This window comes from Rana temporaria, chromosome 1 (genome assembly GCF_905171775.1).
Source record: "Rana temporaria chromosome 1, aRanTem1.1, whole genome shotgun sequence".
NCBI classification, from domain to species: domain Eukaryota; kingdom Metazoa; phylum Chordata; class Amphibia; order Anura; family Ranidae; genus Rana; species Rana temporaria.
The window spans coordinates 195,325,245-195,349,706 of record NC_053489.1 but is presented as its reverse complement, the minus strand read 5'-3'; the positions used below and the strand labels follow the sequence as shown (position 1 = coordinate 195,349,706).

Genomic DNA, 24,462 nt, shown 5'->3' with positions numbered 1-24,462 from the left:
TGGACAGAATATTGTTTAGAGAAAGTGGACAGAAGGTTGCCTAGACAGGGATAACCTAATTTAAAGTGGACAGAGTGCATAGAGGATGATCTGGACAAATTGAGTAGATGATTTTATTGAAAAAGTAGGCAGAACGTGGTATGGAAAGAAGATATAATGCACTATGCTTCAGTCTGTGAATAAACAGGGAGACTGTGCAGAGCTCCCTGCTTATTCATCTTCAGTGCAGCTGAGGAATTCAAGAATTTATATTCTCAATTTCTTTTTCTGTCTCAAAAGTGAGTTTTGTTTAGAGTTTTGTTTAGACCCCTGATATTTCACAAAAGCACCCCAACAAAATAAACTGGTAAGAAAAAAAAGAAACTACAGATACAGTCCACTGCCCTTCTGACACCATCTGACTGCAAGGAGGGGGCACTGTGATCGGGGGAGCTGTGATAGATGGGGACACTGTGATATTAAGAGGACTGCATTGTAAAGGGGTACTGTAATCATTACAGTGCAGTCCCCTTTACATTACAGTGCAGTGAACCGACTCTATGAATATCCCGCTACCAACAGCCCCTGCTCTAAAATGCCCGGGCCTATTTTTTGTCCCAATCTGGGCGTGGTGGCAAGGCACTTCTCTGCTCCTCCCTCCTTCCCTCTCCATTTTACAAGCTAACGGACTGCCCTATCCACTGTTAAAGTGTTACTAAACCCACAACAGTAAAATCAGTCTGTATATGCAGAATAGGATGCTTGTTATACTCACTGTGGAACTTAAGGGGTTAATCCTCTGCATTGTGTAAAAGGCTGTTTTATCCTGTATGCACAGATCCTTCCCTCCTGCAATATTTATCTGGGGAAAGCCAGCTAACACAGGCAGAGTATCCAACCTACACATGCTCAGTTGTGTCTTTTATGCTGGAGAGAACAGTTACCTGTTCTCAGAGATAGCCAGGTCACATGATACTGACATCACACATGTGGGCGTGTATACAGGCTGCAGTGGAAATCTCCTCCTTCCTGAACTCTTGGCACTGGAGAAAGGTGCAGTATGTAACCTTGGTATATAGATCTTTTAAAAAGGCAGGGCTTTTTTTCAGGGGGAACTTGGGGGAACTCAGTTCCACCATCTTTGGCTCAGACCCTTTGGTGCCTGCTCTCCACAATCACTTGTAAACACAGAAGTCTGGTTTCTGCGTTTACAAGTGACAGCTCTGCACTCTGTGTGTAACCCCCCCCCCCTAAACTCTGCACTCTGTATGTAATGCAATCCTGGTATTTAATGCCCCTTTAAGACCCTTCTAGTGTTTGTGAAATCTGAACGTTGTCGTGCTTAAGTTCCTGCACCTATTTTCTGAGAAAAAAAGCTCTGCAAAAAGGTATATAGTTGCAGTATTTTAATGTAAAAAGAAGATTAATAAGCTGTGGGGGGAGGGGGCGGATGAAATATTTTCATATTACTGGGTTTAGTAACACTTTAACTCTTTTTTTATTTTGAAGACCAAAAGTTTAGGGAAGCAACACTGAGCAATACAGCAGTATTGAAAGATGTAAACTGCAAGTGCTGGGGTATGTATTTTAACAGTAGTTTGCGGTAGAATGTTTATTTTATTGCACTCAATGGGCCGGATTCAGAAAGAAGATACGACGGCGTATCTCCTGATACGCCGTCGTATCTCTGAGTCCGGCCGTCGTATCTATGCGCCTGATTCATAGAATCAGTTACGCATAGATATGCCTAAGATCCGACAGGTGTAAGTGACTTACACCGTCGGATCTTGGGCTGCAATTCCAGGCCGGCCGCTAGGTGGCGCTTCTGTATCTTTTACGCGTCGAATATGCAAATGAGCATTTACGCCGATTCAGAAACGAACGACCGCCCGGCACTTTTTTTTTACGTCGTTTGCGTTCGGCTTTTTCCGGCGGAAAAATACCCCTGCGATAGGAGGGGTAAGTGCGGCGTATCCTATGTTAAGTATGGCCGGCGTTCCCGCGCCGAGTTTTGAAATTTTTACGTCGTTTGCGTAAGTCGTTCGTGAATACGGCCGGACGTAATTTACGCTAACGTCAAAACTAATGACGTCCTTGCGACGTCATTTGGAGCAATGCACGCTGGGAAAATTTGCGGACGGCGCATGCGCTGTTCGATCGGCGCGGGGACGCGCCTAATTTAAATTGTACACGCCCCCTAGCCGCGGAATTTTAATTCCGCCGGGGGATTTACGATACGCCGCTGCAACTTTAGAGGCAAGTGCTTTCTGAATAAAGCACTTGCCTCAAAAAATAGCGGCGGCGTAAGGTAAATCAGATAGGTTACGCGGATCTAAAGATCCGCTAACCTATCTGAATCTAGCCCAAGGTGTTAAACTGCAAAATGCTGAGATAATGCTTTAAACTCTTAATGTCACCCACCTAACTATTGGCTAGGAAAATAACCTAGTGATTCAGTCCTGCTGTCCTCTTCACTCATAAACTACAGTATATGGGAAGCCAGAAGCTGTATTCCTACCCGGGATGCTGAGCCTGTTTCCGAATATCTGTATATAAAGAACTGCCTTTACAACATGCCTAGCAGTCACTGCAACATTCTTCCTCTAGGATAAAGACGAGATGCAAGATTTCTCATCTGCTGCTGACCTTTTTTAACTCCCTAATCTGTGTTGCCTGAGAATAATGACAGGTATTCCAGCAGTTTTTGGGTGAAGAATCGGTTCCCTGATGCTGGCATTTCTGTGAATGATTCGTTCTGCTGACAGCCATATGGTACAAACGGCGCTTCATTTGGAGATGCAAAGACTCTGGTGTTTTGTGTTTGACGGATCTGTGGCTGGGAATTGTTGCAGCTCCAAGCACTCATTATTAGCAGGATATTCAGTGAGCCCTGTTCTATTCTAAACCATCCAACCTGGTCCAGCTAGGTTTTGTCCTGAGATGTTGTGGATCATACACACACGTGCCATTCATTTTGGTGAAGCAAACCTTTATCTCTTGGCAAACTGATGCTTTAAAAGAAGACAAATACACAGGGCATCTACTGCATTTAGAGCTCTGCTGATTTTCCAAGCACAGGATTATATTAGTCTTGCATAGCCAGTGGATTCAAAAAAGTACCGTATCTAGTTTCTGTAAGCATTTGAGCTGGGGGGTCTTCGATGGTCTTCTACAAAGAACCGTAACATCGCCTTCTCAGAAAGAAGAATTGGTTTCCAAAATCTGTGAAGCATGGAACTAATGTGGATAATTGCCCTTCTCTGTCCAGAAGTAATGATGGACTTTCTAATGAATCCTTACTTGGAAAAATAACAATGGATTCTAAAGTTCTATATTCTTTTCTGTTTAGCCAAGGTTTTTGATCTCTTAATCAGTAAATGGGACAGGGCACTTATCATTGCGAGCACACCAAGAAGGTAGGTTTTTTTCTTTTTGGGGGATTAACGTTTAAGGTAGACACCTGTCCTTCCATACAGCACAGAGACTATATCCTTGTTATGTGCAGGTTATAACAGTTCAGGGTTGGTGCTTAATTGGCAGTATGAGGTTGGTGGGAGGCAAAGATAAAAAGGACCATCAGGTTACCAGTATGTGGAAGGCAGCCTGAGTCACCAGTCACTGGAGTGTGCTGTATGTACAATGTCTTATGCTGATATGGAGATAATTAGTCTTACATTCTGGAAATCGACAGATCTATTCCATCTGGAGATTATATACTCTGAGACAGAAAAATGTCAAGCTGATGATCCGAAACCCTTTACAGGTCAGAAAAACACACTTGTGTTTTATGATTGCAATACTGTTATTAGGGAATGTAGGGATTTACCTAGTATGTGTCACTGAATGACTGTCCAGGGGGGAGTATCAAATTCATCACAGTTTAACTTAATCCTACTTTTTTGTGTTTATATTATTGTACATAATGTATAGTAATAAACCTAGCAGTTTGTAAGTGACACCTCTGTAACTTTCTAGGCGAAGAAAAATAATCATGCAAATACAGCCCACGAGGGTGCACAGACTGACACCAAAGCTGCTAAATCTGGAAGGGACAAGGAGAAGAAAAAGCTGGTAAGCAAATGAGTTGAAATGTCTTTTCTTTTGAATTTACAGCTAAGAAGAATACAAAGCAATGAAGTTTAACCGGCACGGACCTATGAATTCACTTAAGCCCGGTACACACTATGAGATTATATAATTTTTTTCCATGCAAATCTCAGATTGCATCTGATGAGTTTACTTAAGTCACGAAAATTCGCATACGACAGAATAAACATTCGGAAATGATGTCATGTGTTGTAATGCATTTGTAATGCATTTTCGAACGACAGCTGCACTAATTAAACTAAAATCGTATGATCTGGCAGCGTACGTAAAATATTTTTGTGCATGTCCGATCAAATAATAGCAGATGAACTGTCCCGATCGGCTCTCGAAAGCTCTGTACTAAAGATCCGATTATCGTACGATCTCTTCGAAAGCAGTATTTTTCGGACGATTTTTCTGATCGCTTGTTTTGGGCATTAGGCTGCATTTACACCTGAGCATAGCAATTTAAAGGTGTTTTTTGCAGCTTTTTACAAGCATTTTTAATGTGTATTACAAGCGTTTTGCAGCTTCAGGCATTTTTCTTCAGCAGAAAACACCCGTAAAATGCTCAAGGTGTTTCTATTGAAGTCGAAGGGGTCAAAAACACTTATCTGCCAAAAATAAGCTTATGTAGTTTTTTGGGCGACAGGCATTTTGCATTTTTTTAGGCGTCAGGACACTCGGATTTGAACAGGAGCCATTGAAATGAATGGGATTTGTCTTGTTGAGCGTTTTAGAGCTACAAGCTTCAAGCAGAAAAATCACTGGGTTAAATAGGCTCTACTTTTTATGGGAAAGTATACTATATTTGCTGTGATCACATAGTTTAAATTATTGTTGCAGTGTTTATTTTAAAGTGTTTGATGTTACTTTTACTTTTTATTGGTGTATAATTAACCACTTGAGATCCGCGCTATAGACAAAAGACGTCCACCCGCGCGGCTCTCAAGTGCCGAGTGGACGTCTTTGGACGTCTTTTTCTGTGCATTATCCGCGCGCGCCACTGGGGGGCGCGCAGCGGGTAAACACTGTGCCGGCGCATCGCTGGGAAGCTGATGCGTGTACCTGGCGGCCGTGATGTCCGCCGGGTACATGCGATCGGCGGTGACAGCAGGGACGTGGAGCTCTGTGTGTAAACACAGAGCTCCACGTCCTGTCAGGAAGAGAGGAGACTGATCTGTGTCTCTTGTACATAGGGACACAGCATCGGTCACCTCCTCCAATCAGTCCCCTCCCCCCACACAGTTGGAACACACCCAGGGAATACATTTAACCCCTTCCTCACCCCCTAGTGTTAACCCCTTCCCTGTCAGTCACATTTATACAGTAATTAGTGCATTTTTATAGCACTGATCGCTGTATAAATATAAATGGTCCCAAATTTGTGTCAAAAGTGTCCGATATGTCCGTCGCAATACCGCAGGCCTGACAAAAAAAAATCGCAGATCGCCGCCATTACTAGTAAAAAAAAATTAAAAATCATAAATCTATCCCCTATTTTGTAGGTGCTATAACTTTTGCGCAAACCGATCAAATACGCTTATTGCGATTTTTTTTTTAACAAAAATATGTACAAGAATACGTATCGGCCTAAACCGAGGAAAAAAATATTTTTTTAAAAAAAAAATTGGGATATTATTATAACAAAAATAAAAAATATTGTGTGTTTTTCCAAATTTTCAGTCTTTTTTTGTTTATAGCGCAAAAAATAAAAATCGCAGAGATGATCAAATACCACCAAAAGAAAGCTCTATTTGTGGGAAAAAAATGATAAAAATATAATTTGGGAACAGTGTTGTATGACCGCGCAATTGTCATTCAAAATGCGTCAGCGCTGAAAGCTGAAAATTGGTCTGGGCACGAAGGGGGTTTAAGTGCCCAGTAATGAAGTGGTTAAAGCTAAACACCTATCACCCTTTGTCACCTTTGGTAACACCCCCCCCCCTTCCCCAATCGCCTGACCCTCTTAATAAAACTCTGATGCTTGGTTAGTCTTGAGGGCATTGGGTATGCAGAAATACTTTCCTGCCCAACAGGTGTGACTGGTCTACAAAGCAGCTCCACTTTGTTGGTTGTATGGCTGCCCCCTCACTGACATTATGGGGTACAATGCAGGAACAGCAGTCCTTCATTGTAAATAAGGGTGTTGATGGTCCACCCATATTCTGAGGCTAGGGCACCAATAATTGAGGGGGAAGGAATAAGGTAGGTATTCCCCTCTGGAAATCCCCCTAGACTAAACTAACCTTACTGTTTGGGGGCTGGGTAGGCTAGGTACGACCAAAGGGAAGATTTTTTTTTTTTTAATGTGACTGGATTTCAGCCTTAAAGGGGTTGTAAAGGTTTGTTTTTTTATTTTCTAAATAGTTTCCTTTAAGCTAGTGCATTGTTGGTTCACTTACCTTTTCCTTCTATTTCCCTTCTGAATGTTTTTTTTTCTTTTTTGTCTGCATTTCTCACTTCCTGTTTCTCCTCAGTAAGCTTGCCCCCATCATCTGGCTGGGGGTTAGTCAGCCAGAACAGCTTACTGAGGAGGAACAGGAAGGGAGAAATTCAGACAAAGAAAACAAAGAAAAAAAACATTTAGAAGGGAAATCAAAGGAAAGGGTAAGTGAACCAACAATGCACTAAATGCACTAGCTTAAAGGAATCTATTTAGAAAATAAAAAACAAACCTTTACAACCCCTTTAAGCTGGATTCACACTATACAATTTTCAGTAGATTTTTTCCTTTAGATTTACCAAAACCATATAATAGGAGGTCAAACCTAAACACTTTCAACTTGTATGCAATCAGGCAGTCCCTTACAATACATAGTTGAAGGTACATTTAGAGGAAATTGAACAACAAAAGTTGTATATCCAGCTTTAGAGATTTGTAGATTGGCTGATACAATCATGCTGAATTGCTGCTTACAAAATTTGGAGATAAGATGTGATTTGAGTTGGGGTGTGTTGTTTTCAATGGATCTACTGGTTCATAAGTTTGTATTGTGAGAAGGAGCAGTAAAGCACAGCTACTTGTTAGCACTGCGAACCAAGTTGACGAGCCTGCATACATAGTGATCAAATCTGGCCATCCCTATGAATTTTTATAATTCTACACAGAAATAAAGTATTACCTAATAAAAAATCCCCTTATATGTACAGTATACACACATTGTAAAAGACTATAATATTGCAGTTCTTAAGGGTAGGTCCAGACATAACCCAAATGTAACCAAAAACCTCCCTCTCTCCTCAAGAGCATGCTTCAGCTTCTTTACATTGTTCCTATAAGAAGAAACAGCTTTTATTACTATGTTATCTCATCAACAGGCTTGCAGAAGCAGCTGCTGAGAGCTCCGTTCCTATTGATGTAGGCAAATCCCTTTCCCCTCCAGGACTACATCTCCCGAGAGCCCCTAGGGGCACCGGCTCTTGCGAGTTATGGTAGCAGCATTTCTTTGCTGGGAAAGAAATCAATAAATGTACAAGGAATGAGAACGTGAGGGGTTGGAGGATAGGCAAGGTTTGTAGTCCATCAGTCAGGGCTGACAGTGCCAGCTGGGATTCCAGTAAACTTTCAGCCCAAAGAGGAAGATAGGAGCACAATGAACTTTTGCCAAATATTAAGTATTTTTCCATACTTACAGTATATTTTAATACTTTGCATGTATTACAAAAAAATACTTTGTATTTTTCCAGACATACACTTTAAGATTTAAAGTAAAACTGTTAAGGGAAAATACAGAGACCCTCTCTTTTGGAAACCGCTAGTTCCTTATTTGCTATATAAACCCATTGGGTTCAATACTCTGAGTCATTAAGCTGGAACATGAATGCCGAAAACAAAGTGAGAGAAAGTCAAGAGTTCCTACCTGCTTAGTTGTCAGGTCAGTGTCTCAAAGTATTTTTGTAAAACGGTTGGCATAACAGCCCAGCAGCTAGCATTTTCAGAAGAAAAGGTCAGCAATGGCTCCAAATCCCCTAATGACAAGTTACTTTAAAACTGTTTCTAATGAATGCTCAGAACTGACATTGGCTTGTTTCTCCTTTTACACAGATTAGATCAGATGATTTTATATACAGTATGTATTAACATAATTGTTGGATTGTAATTGGTTTAGAGACAGATGAAACCTCTACAGGATTATCAAACTCAAAACTAGGTCATAAGGCTGGATGAAAATTCTGTAATCTCATGCTATCAAAATGTACATGTTGTAATAACTCAAGATGAATATCGTTATTATTTGGAGGGAAGGGGGTCGGTACTAAAAAGGTTAACATGCTTCTCAATGTAGAAATCATAATACATCATTTTGTAAATTGGTAAGTTCAGCAAATGGCAGTATGCCAGTCAGACTGGTCTGTAAACGCATTGCTCTCCATAAACTGAACAAGTGGGTAATGCATATGGGGCCTCCCACATTAATCTCTATTAAATAATAAGAGTGTATTTGTGTGCATCCCCTGCCAGAAATTGAATTTTACTAGTCACGCTCTGGCATATTACAGTGGGAGTTGGAGAGATGTTTCTGTGCATTCAAGTATATTTCAGGAATATTTTTCTGGTGTAAGCTAATCCATGCATAATGTATATCTTTATATAACGAGGTACAAATTTAGTTTCACAGGAAGTTAAAGTTGCCAATTTATCTATTGAGTTACTGACAAAAATAAACTGTGCAAGATCTGTCCTGAGTCATTTCAGGCAAAGTATGGAATGACTACAGGGGTAATAAATGGCATGTATACAATTGCCTATGTAGGGACAGTGGTTTCTGGGTGAGATATATTAAGGCCCCTTTCACACGGACGGCTGTTTTGCCGCAGATAAAAGCATGTTTATCTTTTGCTGGAATTCAAGACTCCAGGCACAGTAGTCAGCTGTATTTGTACAGTGTGATTAGCTGCGGTTGCATTTTAGCCGCAGCACGATATTGAACAAGGATCCGACTTGGATCCCTGCCAATACCAAGCACTGTGTCTGCTATGAATCTTGAGGGGGAACTCCACGCCAAATTTCAAATAAAAAACCGGCATGGGTTCCCCCCCCAGGAGCACACCAAGCCCTTGGGTCTGCTATGGATTTTAAGGGGAATCCCTGTACACCGGAAAACCGGCTTGGGGGTCCCCCCAAAATCCATACCAGACCCGTATCCGAGCACGCAGCCCGGCCGGTCAGGAAAGGGGGTGGGGACGAGCGAGTGCCCCCCCCCCTTAACCGTGCCAGGCCGCATGCCCTCAACATGGGGAGGTAGGTGCTTTGGGGCAGGGCCCCCCACATCAAAGCACCCTGTGCCCATGTCAATGAGGACAGGGCCTCTTCCCGACAACCCTGGCCGTTGGTTGTCGAAGTGTGCGGGCGGGAAGCTTATCGGAATCTGGGAGCCCCCTTTAATAAGGGGGCCCCCAGATCCCGGCTCCCCCACCCTAGGTGAATGAGTATGGGGTACCCTTTCACCTGGCGGGAAAAAAAAACACACTACACAGGGTTTTTAAAGTAATTTATTAGTCAGCTCCGGGGGGGCGTTCTGCCGGGGCCCCCGCTTTCTTCTTTTAAGCTCTTTTACGAGCGAGGGCCCCGGGCTTCTTCGGCATCTTCTGCGGGGGGGGAGTCCCGGGCCAGTCTTCACCGCCGTCTGGTTCTCTTCTGCCGGGCTTCTTCGACGTCTTATGCGGGGGGGGTCCCGGTCTTCACCGCCATCTGGTTCTCTTCCCCCGGGGGCCCCCGCTCTCTTCTTTAGCTCTTTTACGAGCGGGGGGCCCCAGGCTTCTGTCGCCTTCTTCTCTTCTTTGATGTTGACACGTCGCTTCCTCCCACTGTAATGCCGTGTGCGCGGCTTACACCGATTTATATAGGCCTCTTATGACGTCACAGTCCCATCATGCTCCGGGTGGTGACGGCGTAAGGGGGCGGACATCACGTTATTAAAGGGGGCTCCTGGATTCCGATAAGCTCCCCGGCCACAGACCCCAAAAACCAACGGCCAGGGTTGTCGGGAAGAGGCCCTGTCCTCATCAACATGGGGACAGGGTGCATTGGGGTGGGGGGGCGCCCCAAAGCACCTACCTTCCCATGTTGAGGTCATGTGGCCTGGCACGGTTAAGGAGGGGGGGCGCTCGCTCGTCCCCACCCCCTTTCTGACCGGCCGGGCTGCGTGCGCGGATACGGGTATGGATTTTGGGGGGACCCCCACGCCGTTTTTTCGGCGTACGGGGGTTCCCCTTAAAATTCATAGCAGACCCAAGGGCCTGGTATGCTCTTGGAGGAGGAACCCATGCTGGTTTTTTATTTGAAATTTGGCGTGGAGTTCCCCCTCAAGATTCATACCAAACGCAGCTGACACAGTGCACTGCGGTTACCTGCGGTTATGTGCCAATAGCTGTGGGACTTCACAGCTGGACACATTCAGTTTTCTATTTTTTCTATCCACACAAAACCGCGGGTAACAAAACTGCAGGTAACCGTAGTGTGTGAAGGGTGTCATAGGAAAGCATTGTGTGCTTCTAGCTGCGGTAAAATCCGCAGCTAAAAGCACCATTCTATCCGTCCGTGTGAAAGGGGCCCTATGATCCAAAATAACACGTGGATAAACCATGCTATTGACTGCTAAACTTGAAAAAGTCCATACACTTGTGAAACTAACTAGGTGAAGAAACCTTCAGTGTGAACCATGCAAAAACACTGTGCTTCATATAAATACTCCCAGCTCTTTATTAATTAATTTTACCTCCTAACACTGAGGTCAAGGGTTGATGGGGATTGTGTTTTGCTTCTGGGGTTGATATGTGCGGCAGTCCTTTCCTTCCTCTCATCCGTTGGTGGGGGCGGGGATTGACCTCCTGCACATCGGAGTCATGTGACGCCTCAATGTTGGAGATGTTCTTTTCCACCTCACGCCGCAGACGAGGTGGGCGTGGATTTGCTGCTGGCGGAAATGCTGTGCGCAGATGGGATCCGCATTCTTGCCACCCTCGTGCTGCATTGGCTTGTTTAGCATGACTTTGGCTGGACTTCGCCTTGGACTGGGGATATATAAGCCTGAGTCAGCCGGTGGTTCACTTTGCATGATCCAGCACTAGGAAGGGTACTCAGATATGAGTTGGTCTATGAACCATATATCACAGGTAACTATTCTGGGTTAATTTATCACCTCCTTTACACTTATTTTGGGTGGGGTGCATCATTTGAGGGACAGTATCCAATTTGTTTAATGGGCACATTCATACCTACTATTACCCCACATGTAGTCCCTTTGTGGGAAAACTTAGATGACTCTACACATTCACACATTATTACTCATTTATTTATTTATATCTTTTCTTATACATTCATGTAGGATACCATGCACGATAAGTGTACACATATCACATTTGGACTGTGCTGTGGCCATCTAGCTTTCTTTTGGCTGCTTCCTTTGGTCCTTGGAGGGTTTTTCCTGCCTCAACCCCGGGAGAGACACCCTATCTGAGATCCCCACAAGTTCCAGTGCAGAGGTTTGACCCAGTCTTGGGACAGAGTTGTGAGTTATTAACCTGTCGCCATTTTTTGGGGGTAAATAACCTTTCTTCCTTTTTCAGAGGGCACTTTTAATTGTTGAAATTTCTTTACAGTATACTGTCGTACTACACTCCTGATGAGTGGCTGTACCATCATGAAACACGTTGAGTGCTACTATATACCAAGACATATCTGGTTCCTTTATGCACATATTTTTTATGTATTAATTTTATGGTTTGTCTATTATGTCTTGTATTCCATGCTATGAGCAGTATAAATTAAGTGTAAGTCATGTGACTACCAATTTATTTGATACAATGTCCATTAAAGAGTTTTGGTATGTTTTTTAGATTATAATAAATACATTAATGAATTTATATTTACAGATAAGAACTTACTTCCATTTTAATTTGATATGGTGGGCCTCATTCAAAGTCCCAATTTCTTTTGTTTCCTGAGGTCAATAAATGTTTGTGGGAAAAAAAGGTTCTTCAGGATTGTCCACTGACCCATCCACCAGTCATCAAAACTCTCCATGGCAAGCTTAGCCTCAATGAACAACAGCAGCAGGAACCAACTTGATCACTTTATAAAAAATATAAAGCAAGGAGAAACCACTGTTATGAATTACTGACATAAGGCAGAGGAACATTGCTGTTGGAGAGAAGTGCAAAGCCAAACTACAATGCAGTGCTGTAGTCCTTCCAGCTCACATCCAGCCAATTCTCTCTAGGATCACTAAGCATGTTTTGGGGCCCCTGATGATGTCCTACATGATGAAACACATTTGGAACAGCTTAGTGATCCTGGAGTGAATTGGCTGGATGTAAACTGGAAGGACAACAGCGCTACATAGTGGTTTGGCTCTCTACATCTCCCGGACAGTGCAGTTTCTCTGCCTTATGTTAGTATTTCATAATTTCTCGTTGTTTTAAATTGTTAAAAAAGCAATTGAGATGGTTCCTGCTGCTGTTCATTGAGGCTCAGCTTGCGGTGGGGATAAATATTTTTTTTAAATCAAAGAAGTTTTTATTGCTCACAAAACATACAGCGAATGACAATATGACATATCGTACATAACATGTAGAATACACTAACAATGAATCTCTCCGTCAAGAACATAACAAGTAGTGATCATATCCAGTAGCAAGCCCCTCGCCCCCACCCACCCGTAACTCACAATCAGTGGAGATATTTGATGGCTGGTATATAGATTAATGGATGACCCTGAAGCACCTTTTTTTAAAGGGGCATTGACTTCAGTGTTGGGAGGTTATATTATCTGGTAAGGAGGTGAAGTATTCCTGTGGTGTTGAAGCACAGTGTTTTCACATGGTCCAAAAAAAATTCACCCAGTTAGTTTCATAAGCATATGGACTTTTTCAAATTTTACAGTCAATAGCACTAGTTTATTTTATTGTATGTGTTTTTTATATGCTTTAAGCTATGCACTATTTTGTCACAAAGAGTCACCTTATTTGATCATATTGTTCGTTCACATATTTTGTACAACTCTTAATAAAATAGCATTATGTATTTATATTTGTAATATTTATAAAAGACATGTTAGGGTACATATTTTTGATTTTTAGATTTTTTTATGGAAAGAGTTGTTATTTTTAACAATTTACAAAGAGAGGTTTAAAAAAAGAAAGGGCCAGACCACTCGCCGCTGAAAATGGGTCACAGGAGTGCAAAACAAATTGTACTCCTGTGACCCAGAGGAGAAGCCCAGCCTAAAACGCCAGGCTGGACTTCTCCTTTAAGATAAAACTAACACTAGTGGTAACAGCTGAGCTGACGGTATAGAGATACCAACTCATGGGTTACAACAATGCATGTTTGCTTTTTCAGTTTTCCCCTCTGTAAAAAAATTGTTATTTTGTTATTCTAAATTGATATAGTGATTTACTGCTTTGAATTAAAAAAAAATGCTGCATTTGATGATAAGAAAATGTGGGCCAGGGTGTTTAATGATTTAATAATAGTAATTAATATTTTTTGATTTATTGATAAAAAATACCAGCTTGTTACATTTCATTATGACAGGTAGCATGTGAAGAAGAGATTTATATGGTTCAGTTTTCTCCTTTTTGCAGTGCCACTTTATTAGCTGATATCTGTAACTTCCGAACTGAAATGACTCATAGTTTTCTTTCACTTCAAGAGACTGTGAACTTTCCCAGGCCCAATTTATATTCTATTTATAGAGAGAGGAAAGGGAACATATATTGCCCCCATAGTCTTTTATGGCAAGATTCTTTTAATCTGTAGACATTTTTTTTTTAAATGTATTTTATGAAATGGAATGCACTGATTTATATTGATTCATATTGTCAGCCACATACATATTAAATATACTGGAAGTATTTATAGGTGCAAGCCACATAGGGCTGAAATGGGGAAGAATCTCTAGTCATACAATAATATCTAAAAATCCAAAGACTGATGCCGCGTACACACGGCCGTTTTTCGGGTTGTAAAAAATTATATTTTTAATGGTCTAGAAAAAACGACGTTTTTTTCAACCCGATCATTAAAACGACCTTGCCTACACACGGAAAAAAATGCTCTAGCAAAGCGCGGTGACGTATAACACGTACGGCGGCACTATAAAGGGGAAGTTCCATTCGGATGGCGCCACCCTTTGGGCTGCTTTTGCTGATTTTGTGTTGGTAAAAGACGATTTGCGCTTTTCTGTCTGTTACAGCTTGATGAATGTGCTTACTCCATTACGAACGCTAGTTTTACCAGAACGAGTGCTCCTGTCTCATAACTTGCTTCTGAGCATGCGCATTTTTTTCACGTCGTTTAAGCCCACACACGACCATTTTTTACGACGTTAAAAACTACAACGAAAAATAGAGCATGTTCGAAATTTTTAATGCCCATTTTTTAGATTGTGAAAAATGCTCTGGAGCCCACACACAATCGTTTTTAATGACATTTAAAAAAAAACGTCATTTTTTACAACCCGAAAAATGGTCGTGTGTACCCGGCATGAGAGATTTCTTCAATTGGGGAAAAAAGTGTTGTGCAAAGATCTAATTTTTTTTTCTCTGTGAGCAATGTTCTTTACCATGCTAATCCATAGAAGCAGATATATGCTGAATGCTAGCACTGTAGTGATAGTTATTTGCTGTACAAAAGGATGTCTCCCTGGATAATTTTAAGCTCTTTCCACAATTTGTCTCCTCCTTCTTGTGCATTATCCTGCAACAGTACATTTCTATATTGCAGATCTCTTTGCATACTTAAAGTAAACCTGTGCTTTGGCCATGTGGCAACAGGCTTATGGTAATGTAGATTTCCAGAGCAACAAATGCCCACCTTTCTTTGGCCCTTTTGCTTCTCTGGTGCCCAGAATTGGACATCATACTCTAGGTGCAGCCGGACCAGTGTCTTGTAGAGTGAGAGAATTATTGCTTTATCCCTGGAGTTTATCTCCTTTTCAATGCATGCCAATATTCTGTTTGCTTTTTTAGCAGCAGCTTGGCATTGCATGCCATTGCTGAGCCTATCATCTACTAGGACCTCCAGGTCATTTTCCAGACATGAAAGATGAGGGTGCTTCCTGTGACATGGAAGGTAGCGTGCTGACGCAAGACGTTTCTTCGTTCCGTGTGGACGGGCGTTTGATTGAGCCGGCCGGCTTCTATCTATTTCTGTTTTTATCTTCGTCCTGTAAGTGTTAAACTTTTTTATTATTAAAACAACTTAGTCAACATACTTCACCATGTGGGCAATATCATTCTTTCTATGTATCCACTGACCACATTATACCGGAGGACTTCAGGATATATCACCACCGCTCAGGATCTCAAAGGCCCTGGCTAGGGGTTTAGCCGCATGCTTGTATTGCTTTATGCTCTGGTAAGCCTCCCATCCATAGGGTGTTTGGTGGTGGTGGTCCCTTGAGTCACAAATATCCTATATGTGCTGGTCCTGTTGTACTTCACTATTAAGTTTTTCTTGTGACACGCTGCAATCCTGTGGATCCGTTTTTTGGGAAGTCTCAGCATCCATCCCTTCTCATCCCCCTGCGAGGATCATCAAAAGGCCCTGGCTGGGGTTTGCAGCCGCAAGTTTTTATTGCTTGCCATCCGGTAAACCTCCATCCTTTTTTATTTAGTGGTGTCAGCCACCACACATGATTTCAATTTATGAACTTTTATTCAACATTGATGAACTTATCTTTAACCATTTCCATAGATACAAAGATTGAACTTTCATTCATGTGTTCTATCTCCTTTTAATTTTGGGGTCTTTTTAATTTTATATTTCATCATACTTTTTCCATTATCAACTGATTGTTTAGTTTAATTTATATTAATAGCGCAACGTCTCTTTTTTCCTTACTTGTATTGTGTTTGTATGACACTGTTGTGTTGCAGCTTAGTTAGGTATTTTTCTAGTGTCTTAGCGCGGTATTTCTTTTCTCTGCTTCCTGTGACATGTCACGAGGATAAGTAATGCAGTTTTGGTTACTAAAGCCCCTTGATTCCTTTGTGGAGAAGAATAAATTCAGTACCTTCGCCATTTTCCCATACTTAGTAACCAGATGTCCGTCCTCATTCTTTCTGGGGCCAATATGGTCTGTCCTCCATTTTTTACCGTTTATGATACTTAAAGAATTTCTTGGAATTTTTTTTGTTCTCCTCCGCTATGTGTCTTTTGTTTTCTATCTTAGCCGCCCTAATTGCACGCTTACATATCTTATTGTATTCTTTATAAAGTCTGAATGCTGATGATGATCCCTCAACCTTGTATTTTTTGAAGGCCTTCTCCTTTGTTTTGTTTTTTGTTCCACAAAGATTTTATTGAAAGTAAAAAGAGAACAATGGGCCAAATCCTCAAAAGGGATACGCAGGCGGATCTGCTGTTCCGCCTGCGTATCCCTGTGCCTATCTTTGGAACTGATCCTCAGAAGCAGTTTTCCAAAGATAGGCAGAAGATCCGACATCTGTAAGAGACTTACACTGTCGGATCTTAGGATGCAGTACCGCATCCGCCGCTGGGGGCATTTTGCATCGAAATGCCGCTTCGCGTATGCAAATGAGGACTTACGGAGATCCACAAAGCTTTTCAGCTTTGTTTTTTCTCCGTAAGTTTACGTTTGCATGCGTAAAATTAGGGCTGCTTTTACAAGGTGTAAACTGTTTACACCTTGTAAAAACAGACCTTTTTTTCGATCGCCGCAATTTTTTTTTAAATTTGATTTTTTTTTAAATTTGATTTTTTTTTTTTCGCCGTATCTTTTTTTTAACCCGTCGCAACTTTATTGTCCCGTCGCAATCCACAAAGCCCGGCGTTACGTAATTTCGCGCAATGCACGTCGGGAAAATGACGTCACAAGCATGCGCAGTACGGCCGGCGGGGGAGCGCGCCTCATTTAAATTGTCATCGCCCCCTGGATAACAGGACCGCCTTGCGCCGGGAGAATTTAGGTTACACTGCGTGAAATTTCTAGGTAAGTGCTTTGTGGATCGGGCACTTAGGTAGAAATTTCCCGCCAGTGTAACTTAAATGGGAAAAATTAAGTTAGGCTACGATTTTGAGGATTTGGCCCAATGTTAGACAATACAGTGTCAACATTATATATTACACGCGAAATCCAGGGGAGCTACAACATATTGCTATGCTTGAGATCTAATATTAGAGTCATACAGCATTGTCGATAGCCCCGTAGAAACTTTCAACTATCGTATATCTCCCAAGGTGGTAGTAGCATAAGGTATCAAAAACGAGAGATACCGGGATATTCATAATCAAGGACCTCTGGATTCTTTTACAAAGTATAACTCATAACCTGTTGTGGCCTGTTACTTACATATACCGGTCCTATACCTGTCACTAAGTTACCCCTGTTGCAGGCAGTATGGGTGGATAGGGACGGCACAACTCCACCCCGTCCTCCCAGCATTAACAAAGAGAAAGGAGAAGAAAGAACGATACCAGAGTAGGGAGGGAACGAGAGAGAGGAGAAAGAGAGGGAGATAAAAAAAAGGGGGGGGATACTACATGAAGGGGAGCGCCGTAACGCAAAGTCATATAGCTGAGGAGATAAGTGGGGGGGTGGGGAAGCCCACTACCCTCTCCGTCCATATCATATTGGGATAAGATTGGACCAGTGAGGTCCCAAACCAGTTACCAACCGGGCCTAAAATCACCGGCTGTCAATCAGCCCACGCTTCGCACAAGAGCCTGGTAATCCGCTGTGTCTCGGAACTCGAACCACTCGCTCCAAACGCAAGTGAAGGCGTGAATTCTATCTTGTGCCGTGTGTATCAGCTCCTCTATTGCTGCTAAGTGGTTAATGCGTGTCACCCATTCTTTTATAGACGGTGGCACCGTAGCTCTCCAGTGAACAGGAACACATAGTCTAGCTGCATTGATCATGTGTATCGCTACCGAGTTGCGGTAGGTTTTCCTGGAAATTTTGGATAAGTGATAAGGGAATTGGGCTGGCAAAAACTCCAGGGGAAGCGAAGAAACCGCTGCCGTAACATCATGTACCTTTTGCCAATATGGTTGAATCAGCGGACAGTCCCACCAGATATGGAGGAGGGAGCCCAAGGCTTGTCTGCATCTCCAACATCTGTCCGGTACTGTAGGGGAGAACTTGTGGACAATGTCCGGTGTCCTATACCATCGTGTCCTAATTTTGTAACCATTCTCCTGAATGTTCACACTTAGCGAGCTTTTAAAGATAAGCCAGTTGATCTTGTCCCAGGCCTTTGGCTCAATCGATCTGCCCAACTGGGTTTCCCAGAAAGCTTTCTCTGCTTGGAGGGGCGCAAAGGGTGCGTCGAACATGGAAGCATATAGCATCGAAATCACATGCCTCTGAGGTGACGTACTGGTGCAAAGTGATTCAAATACCGTAGGCAATTTCGTAAACCTTTCCCTTATTCTTGGGTCATCAAGAAAGTGTCTCAACTGAAAGTAGGCGAACGGGGGGAATTTCTTAGTTAGGGATATCTTCTCAAGTTCTTTTATAGTCAGGTATCTGTCTCCAGCAAAGAAGTGTTTGGCCAGCATATCAGCGTGCGGCCATTCGGCTGTTAGGTAGAGCCCATCTTGTCCCGGAATAAAGTCCGGGTTTCCTCTGAGAGGAGTTGGCCTACATTCTGTCTTCGAAATTGCATGTGCGTCACACGCCTTTGTGAAAGCCAATAGAGTTGCCCCTATTAGCAGATGAGATTGGACCTTAGACGACCAATGCCTCTTAGAAATCCAAGGAATTTTCCCAAGATTGGCCCCTGCGATCTGATTTTCCAATCGTACCCATCCTTTGCATCGTTCATGAACTCGCCAGTCCACCACTCGCGTTAGATGCGTCGCCCAGTAGTACCTCTGCAGATCCGGGAGACCAATACCCCCCTATGCTTTTGGGAGAACCAGTTTCGCCCAGCTCAATCTAGGTGCTTTGGAACCCCACAAAAACTTCCTACATAGCCTTTTGTACATTGCCAAAAAAGCTTCTCCTTTGTTTTTATATGAATTTTTACATTGGCGTTAAGTCATCCAGGACTTTTGTTCGCTCTTTTAATTGTATTACCCAATGGGGTGCACTGGCTAATGCCATTATTTAATGTGCTCTTAAAGCAAACACATCTCTCTTCCATGTTCTTTGTTCCTAAGATTTTATCCCAATTTATGCCTTCTAGCAAGGTACGTAGCTTAGGGAAGTTTGCTCTTTTAAAATTCAGTGTCTTTGTATTCCCCTTATGTTTCATATGTATGTGATTTATACTGAAGCCAATTGACCTGTGATCGCTGTTTCCTAAATTGCCCCATATTTCCACATCCTCGATCAGGTCTGTATTGTTGGTAATCATCAGATCTAGTAACACTTTATTTTTAGTTGGTGCATCTACCATCTGACCCATGAAATTGTCCTGCAAGACATTTAGGAACTGGCGAGCCTTAGACGAGTATGTGATACAAAAAATGGAGATAAATGGACAGCCGAACTCCAGGGAAACTTAAAAAAGTAGTCTTATATTGATAAAAACTGGACAAGCAAATCCAAAAAATAGTCACAAGAAGGGACAGCCGACACGTTTCGCACACTGTTAGTGCTTAGTCATGGCTCGAGTGTGTGCTTCCCTCCACCCGATCTATGTCTGTATAATTAAAATCTCCCATTATGATAATACTTCCCATCCTTGCTGCTAATCAAAATTGTAATAGGAGATCCACCTCTACCTCCTCCCTCAGGTTAGGGGGCCTACTCCCAGTATTATTTTCCCCTTAGCTTCATCCGTTTGGAGCTCTACCCACAAGGATTCCACCTCCTCCCTAGCTTCCTTAGTGATGTCATCTCTCACATTGACTTGTACATTATTCTTGATATATATAGACATACCCCTCCCCCTTTTTTACCCTCTCTATCCCTGCGATAAAGGGAATACCCTTGAATGGTTGCTAGCCAATCATGAGTGTTGTTGAACCAGGTCTCTGAGATTACCACAAAATCTAAATACCGTATTTGCCGGCGTATAAGACGACTGGGCGTATAAGACGACCCCCTAATTTTCCAGGAAAAATGTTGGTTTTGGGATATACTCGCCATATAAGACTACCCCCTTCCTACTAGTCTTTCTGAAAGCTGAGGGGTAGCCACAACTGCTAACAGAAACAGGCTTTTTTCAAATCTCACTGTGCCATTACATTACATGCCTCACTGTGCCATTACATGCCTCACTGTGCCATTACATCACTTGCCCCCACTGTGCCATCACTTTGCCCCCACTGTGCCATCACTTTGCCCCCACTGTGCCATCACTTTGCCCCCCACTGTGCCAACAGTGCCATCACTCCCGCTTTGCTGATTTGACTTCCAGGCCGGTGAGAGTCTGCTGCTAGCGTCCATGATTTGAAAGCCGCGCCTTCTCCTCAGACTGTCCTGTGATAGGCGGAACACAAAGTTTCCCAGCAGCGCCTCTGTTCTGTGTTCCGCCTATCACGAACGTCCTCTCGTCCAAGGATGAGAAGGCATCTGTGATAGGAGGAACACAGAACAGAGGCGCTGCTGGGAAGATTTGTGTTCCGCCTATCACAGGACACGCTGAGGAGAAGGAGCATCTTTTAAATCATGGACGCTCGCAGCAGACGGAGACTGTCATCGGCGTATAAGACGACCCCTGACTTTGGATGCATTTTTTTGCATCCAAAAAGTCGTCTTATACGCCGGAAAATATGGTACTCCTCGTACAACAGTATCTCTAGTTCAGCCATCTTGTCCGCCAGGCACCTGCCATTGGTGAACATGCCACATAGTTTAGACCGGTTGCATACTATCCTCTTTTTGTTTCAAATATTTTATTGTTTTATCAAAGACAGAAATGTAATTTGATACAATAGATTCGTATTGCACAACAGAAGATAATGATAGCAATAAGATTCATAGATATTATATAATCAATAAATCAAAAATATCACTCAACATATAGATATGTAGCCTGAGAAGGCAAAGGGGAGAGAAAAAAAAGGGGGGGGGAATGGAGGGGGAGGAGGTGAGAGGGAAGTATAGGGATATGGACGAAAAGACTAATTGAAATCAAGCATCAGTATGATACAATAAAAATAGAATCCATAAGACAATAAAAGTCAGAAAAATGTTATGGAGAAGCACCAGATAATTAAAGAAATTTTTCATAATCTTTAAAATTCAACCAACAGGATACTATCCTCTTTTTGAGTGTTCCGAGATTGCAACTAGGACTTGTTACTATACTTACCCTGGGTTTATGTGCTTTAGTCGACCTACCACTAATGCCCCCAATACTACCTTCTGGAATATGTTTTGCTTGACTATCTCTACCTCTGGACCCTCCCCCCGTTGCCTAGTTTAAAAACCCTTCTAACTTTTTGCCCAAATCAACTCCCAGCACATCTGCATCCTCCTCATTTAGGTGCAGTCCATCCCTTCTATAGTACTGGTGACCGTCTGAGAAGTCGGCCCAGTCCTCCAGGAACCCAAGCCCCTTGTTACTACACCAGCTCCTAAGCCATTTGTTTATTTCCCAAATCCTCCTCTGCCTTTCTGGTGTGGGTTAGGGGTTTTCTTTCTAAAAATAAATAAATATATACAGTAGCTCACAAAAGTGAGTACACCCCTCACATTTTTGTAAATATTTTATCTTTTCATGTGACAACACTGAAGAAATTACACTTTTTTACAATGTAAAGTAGTGAATGTACAGCTTGTATAACAGTGTAAATTTGCTGTCCCCTCAAAATAACTCAACACACAGCCATTAATGTCTAAACCACTGGCAACAAAAATGAGTACACCCCTAAGTGAAAATGTACAAATTGGGCCCAAAGTGTCAATATTTTGTGTGTCCACCATTATTTTCCAGCACTGCCTTAACCCTCTTGGGCATGGAGTTCACCAGAGTTTCACAGGTTGCCATTGGAATCCTCTTCCACTCCTCAATGACGACATCACAGAGCTGGTGGATGGTAGAGACCTTGCGCTCCTCCACCTTCTGTTTGAAGATGCACCACAGATGCTCAATAGGGTTTAGGTCTGGAGACATGCTTGGCCAGTCCATCACCTTTGCCCACAGCTTCTTTAACAAGGCAGTGGTCGTCTTGGAGGTGTGTTTGGGGTCATTATCATGTTGGAATACTGCCCTGCGGCCCAGTCTCTGAAGGAAGGGGACCATGCTCTGCTTCAGTATGTCACAGTACATGTTGGCATTTATGGTTCCCTCAAAGAATTGTAGCACCCCAGTAGCCCCAGACCATGACACTCCCACCACCATGCTCGACTTTAGGCAAGACAGACTTGTCTTTATACTCTTCACCTGGTTCCTGCCACACACGCTAGACACCATCTGAACCAAATAAGTTTATCTTGGTCTCATCAGACCACAGGATATGGTTCCAGTAATCCATGAGCTTAGTCTGTTTGTCTTCAGCAAACTTTTTGCAGGCTTTCTTGTGCATCGTCTTTAGAAGGGGCTTCCTGCTGGGACGACAGCCATGCAGACCAATTTGATGCAGTGTTTCGGCGTTTGGTCTCGGCACTGACATGCTGACCCCCCACCCCTTTAACCTCTTCAGCAATGCTGGCAGCACTCATAAGTCTATTTTCCGAAGACAACCTCTGGATATGACACTGAGCACGTGCAATCAACTTCTTTGGTCGACCATGGCAAGGCCTGTTTTGAGTGGAACCTGTCCTGTTAAACCGCTATATGGTCTTGGCCACTGTGCTGCAGCTCAGGTCTTTGCAATCTTCTTATAGCCTAGGCCATCTTTATGTAGACCAAAAAAATTTTTTTCAGATCCTCAGAGAGCAATTAGGTGCCATGTTGAACTTCCAGTGACCATTATGAGACAGTGAGAGCGATAACACCAAATATAGCACATCTACTCCCCATTCACACCTGAGACCTTGTAACACTAATGAGTCACATGACATTGGGGAGGGAAAATGGCTAATTTGGAAATTTTCACTTAGGGGTATACCCACTTTTGTTGCCAGCGGTTTAGACATTAATGGCTGTGTTTTGAGGTATTTTGAGGGGACAGTAAATTTACAAACTTATGCAAGCTGTACATTGTAGCAAAGTGTCGCTTCTTCAGTGTTGTCACAAGAAAAGATATAATAAAATATTTACAAAAATGTGAAGGGTGTACTCACTTTTGTGAGCTACTGTGTGTGTGTGTGTATATATATATGTATGTGTGTGTGTATATGTGTGTATATATATATATATATATATATATATATATATATATATATATATATATATATATATATATATATAATATATACACTGCTCAAAAAAAATGAAAGGAACACTTTGAAAACATATTAGATCTTAACGGGCAAAAATCTCATGCTGGATATCGATACTGATATGGACTGGGTAACGTGTTGGAATGAAAGGATGGCACATCGTTTGATGGAAATGAAAATTATTAACCTACAGAGGGCAGAATTCAAAGTTACCCCAAAAATCTAAGTGAAAAAATTATGCAGCAAGCTAGTCCATTTTGCTGAAATTTCATTGCAACAACTCAAAATGGTCCTCAGTAGTTTGTATGGCCCCCAAGTGCTTGTATGCATGCCTGACAACATCAGGACATGCTCCTAATGAGACGACGGATGGTGTCCTGGGGTATTTCCTTCCAGATCTGGACCAGAGCATCACTGAGCTACTAAACAGACTGAGGTGCAATCTGGTGGCACCGGATGGACCGAAACATAATAACCCAGAGGTGTTCGTTTGGATTAGGTCAGGTGAGTGTGGGGGGCCATTCAATGGTATCAATTTCTATATCCACCAGGAACTGGCTGCATGCTCTCGCCACATGAGGCCGGGCATTGTTGTGCACCAGGAGGAACCCAGGACCCACTGCACCAGCGTAGGGTCTGACAATGGCTTCATTCCGATACCTAAGGCCGTCAGGGTGCCATTGTGTAGCCTGTAGAGGTCTGTGTGTCCTTCCATGGATATGCCTTCATAGACCATCACTGACCCACTAACAAACCGGTCATGCTGAACGATGTTACAGGCAGCATAAAGTTCTCCGCGGCTTCTCCAGACCCTTTCACGTCTGTCACATATGCTCAAGGTGAACCTGCACTCATTTGTGAAAAGCATGGGGCACCAGTGGTGGACCTGCCAATTCTGGCGTTCAATGGAAAATGCCAATCGAGCTCCATAGTGTCCAGCAGTGAGCACAGAGCACACTAGAGGACGTTAAGCCCTCAGGCCACCCCCCATGAAGTCTGTTTCTGATTGTTTGGTCAGAGACATTCACACCAGTGGCCTGCTGGAGGTCATTTTGTAGGGCTCTGGCAGTGCTCATCCTGTTCCTTGTTGCACAAAGGAGCAGATACCGGTCCTGTTTATGGGTTAAGGACTGCCTTTCTCCTG

General features: G+C 42.7%; 1 protein-coding gene across 14 annotated transcripts in view; it reads left to right on the top strand.

The window, feature by feature from the left end:
• Positions 1-24,462, top strand: part of RIMBP2 (RIMS binding protein 2) — a 758,298-nt gene that overhangs the window by 21,609 nt on the left and 712,227 nt on the right. For 13 of the 14 annotated variants that reach the window (XM_040347437.1, XM_040347489.1, XM_040347429.1 and 10 more), the window contains exon 2: positions 3,955-4,050. In XM_040347437.1, coding sequence (XP_040203371.1) covers positions 3,955-4,050 — 96 coding nt within the window. Of the gene's footprint in view, positions 1-2,670; positions 3,396-3,954; positions 4,051-24,462 lie in introns of those variants that run through there. The other variant, XM_040347440.1, reaches the window with a different exon arrangement.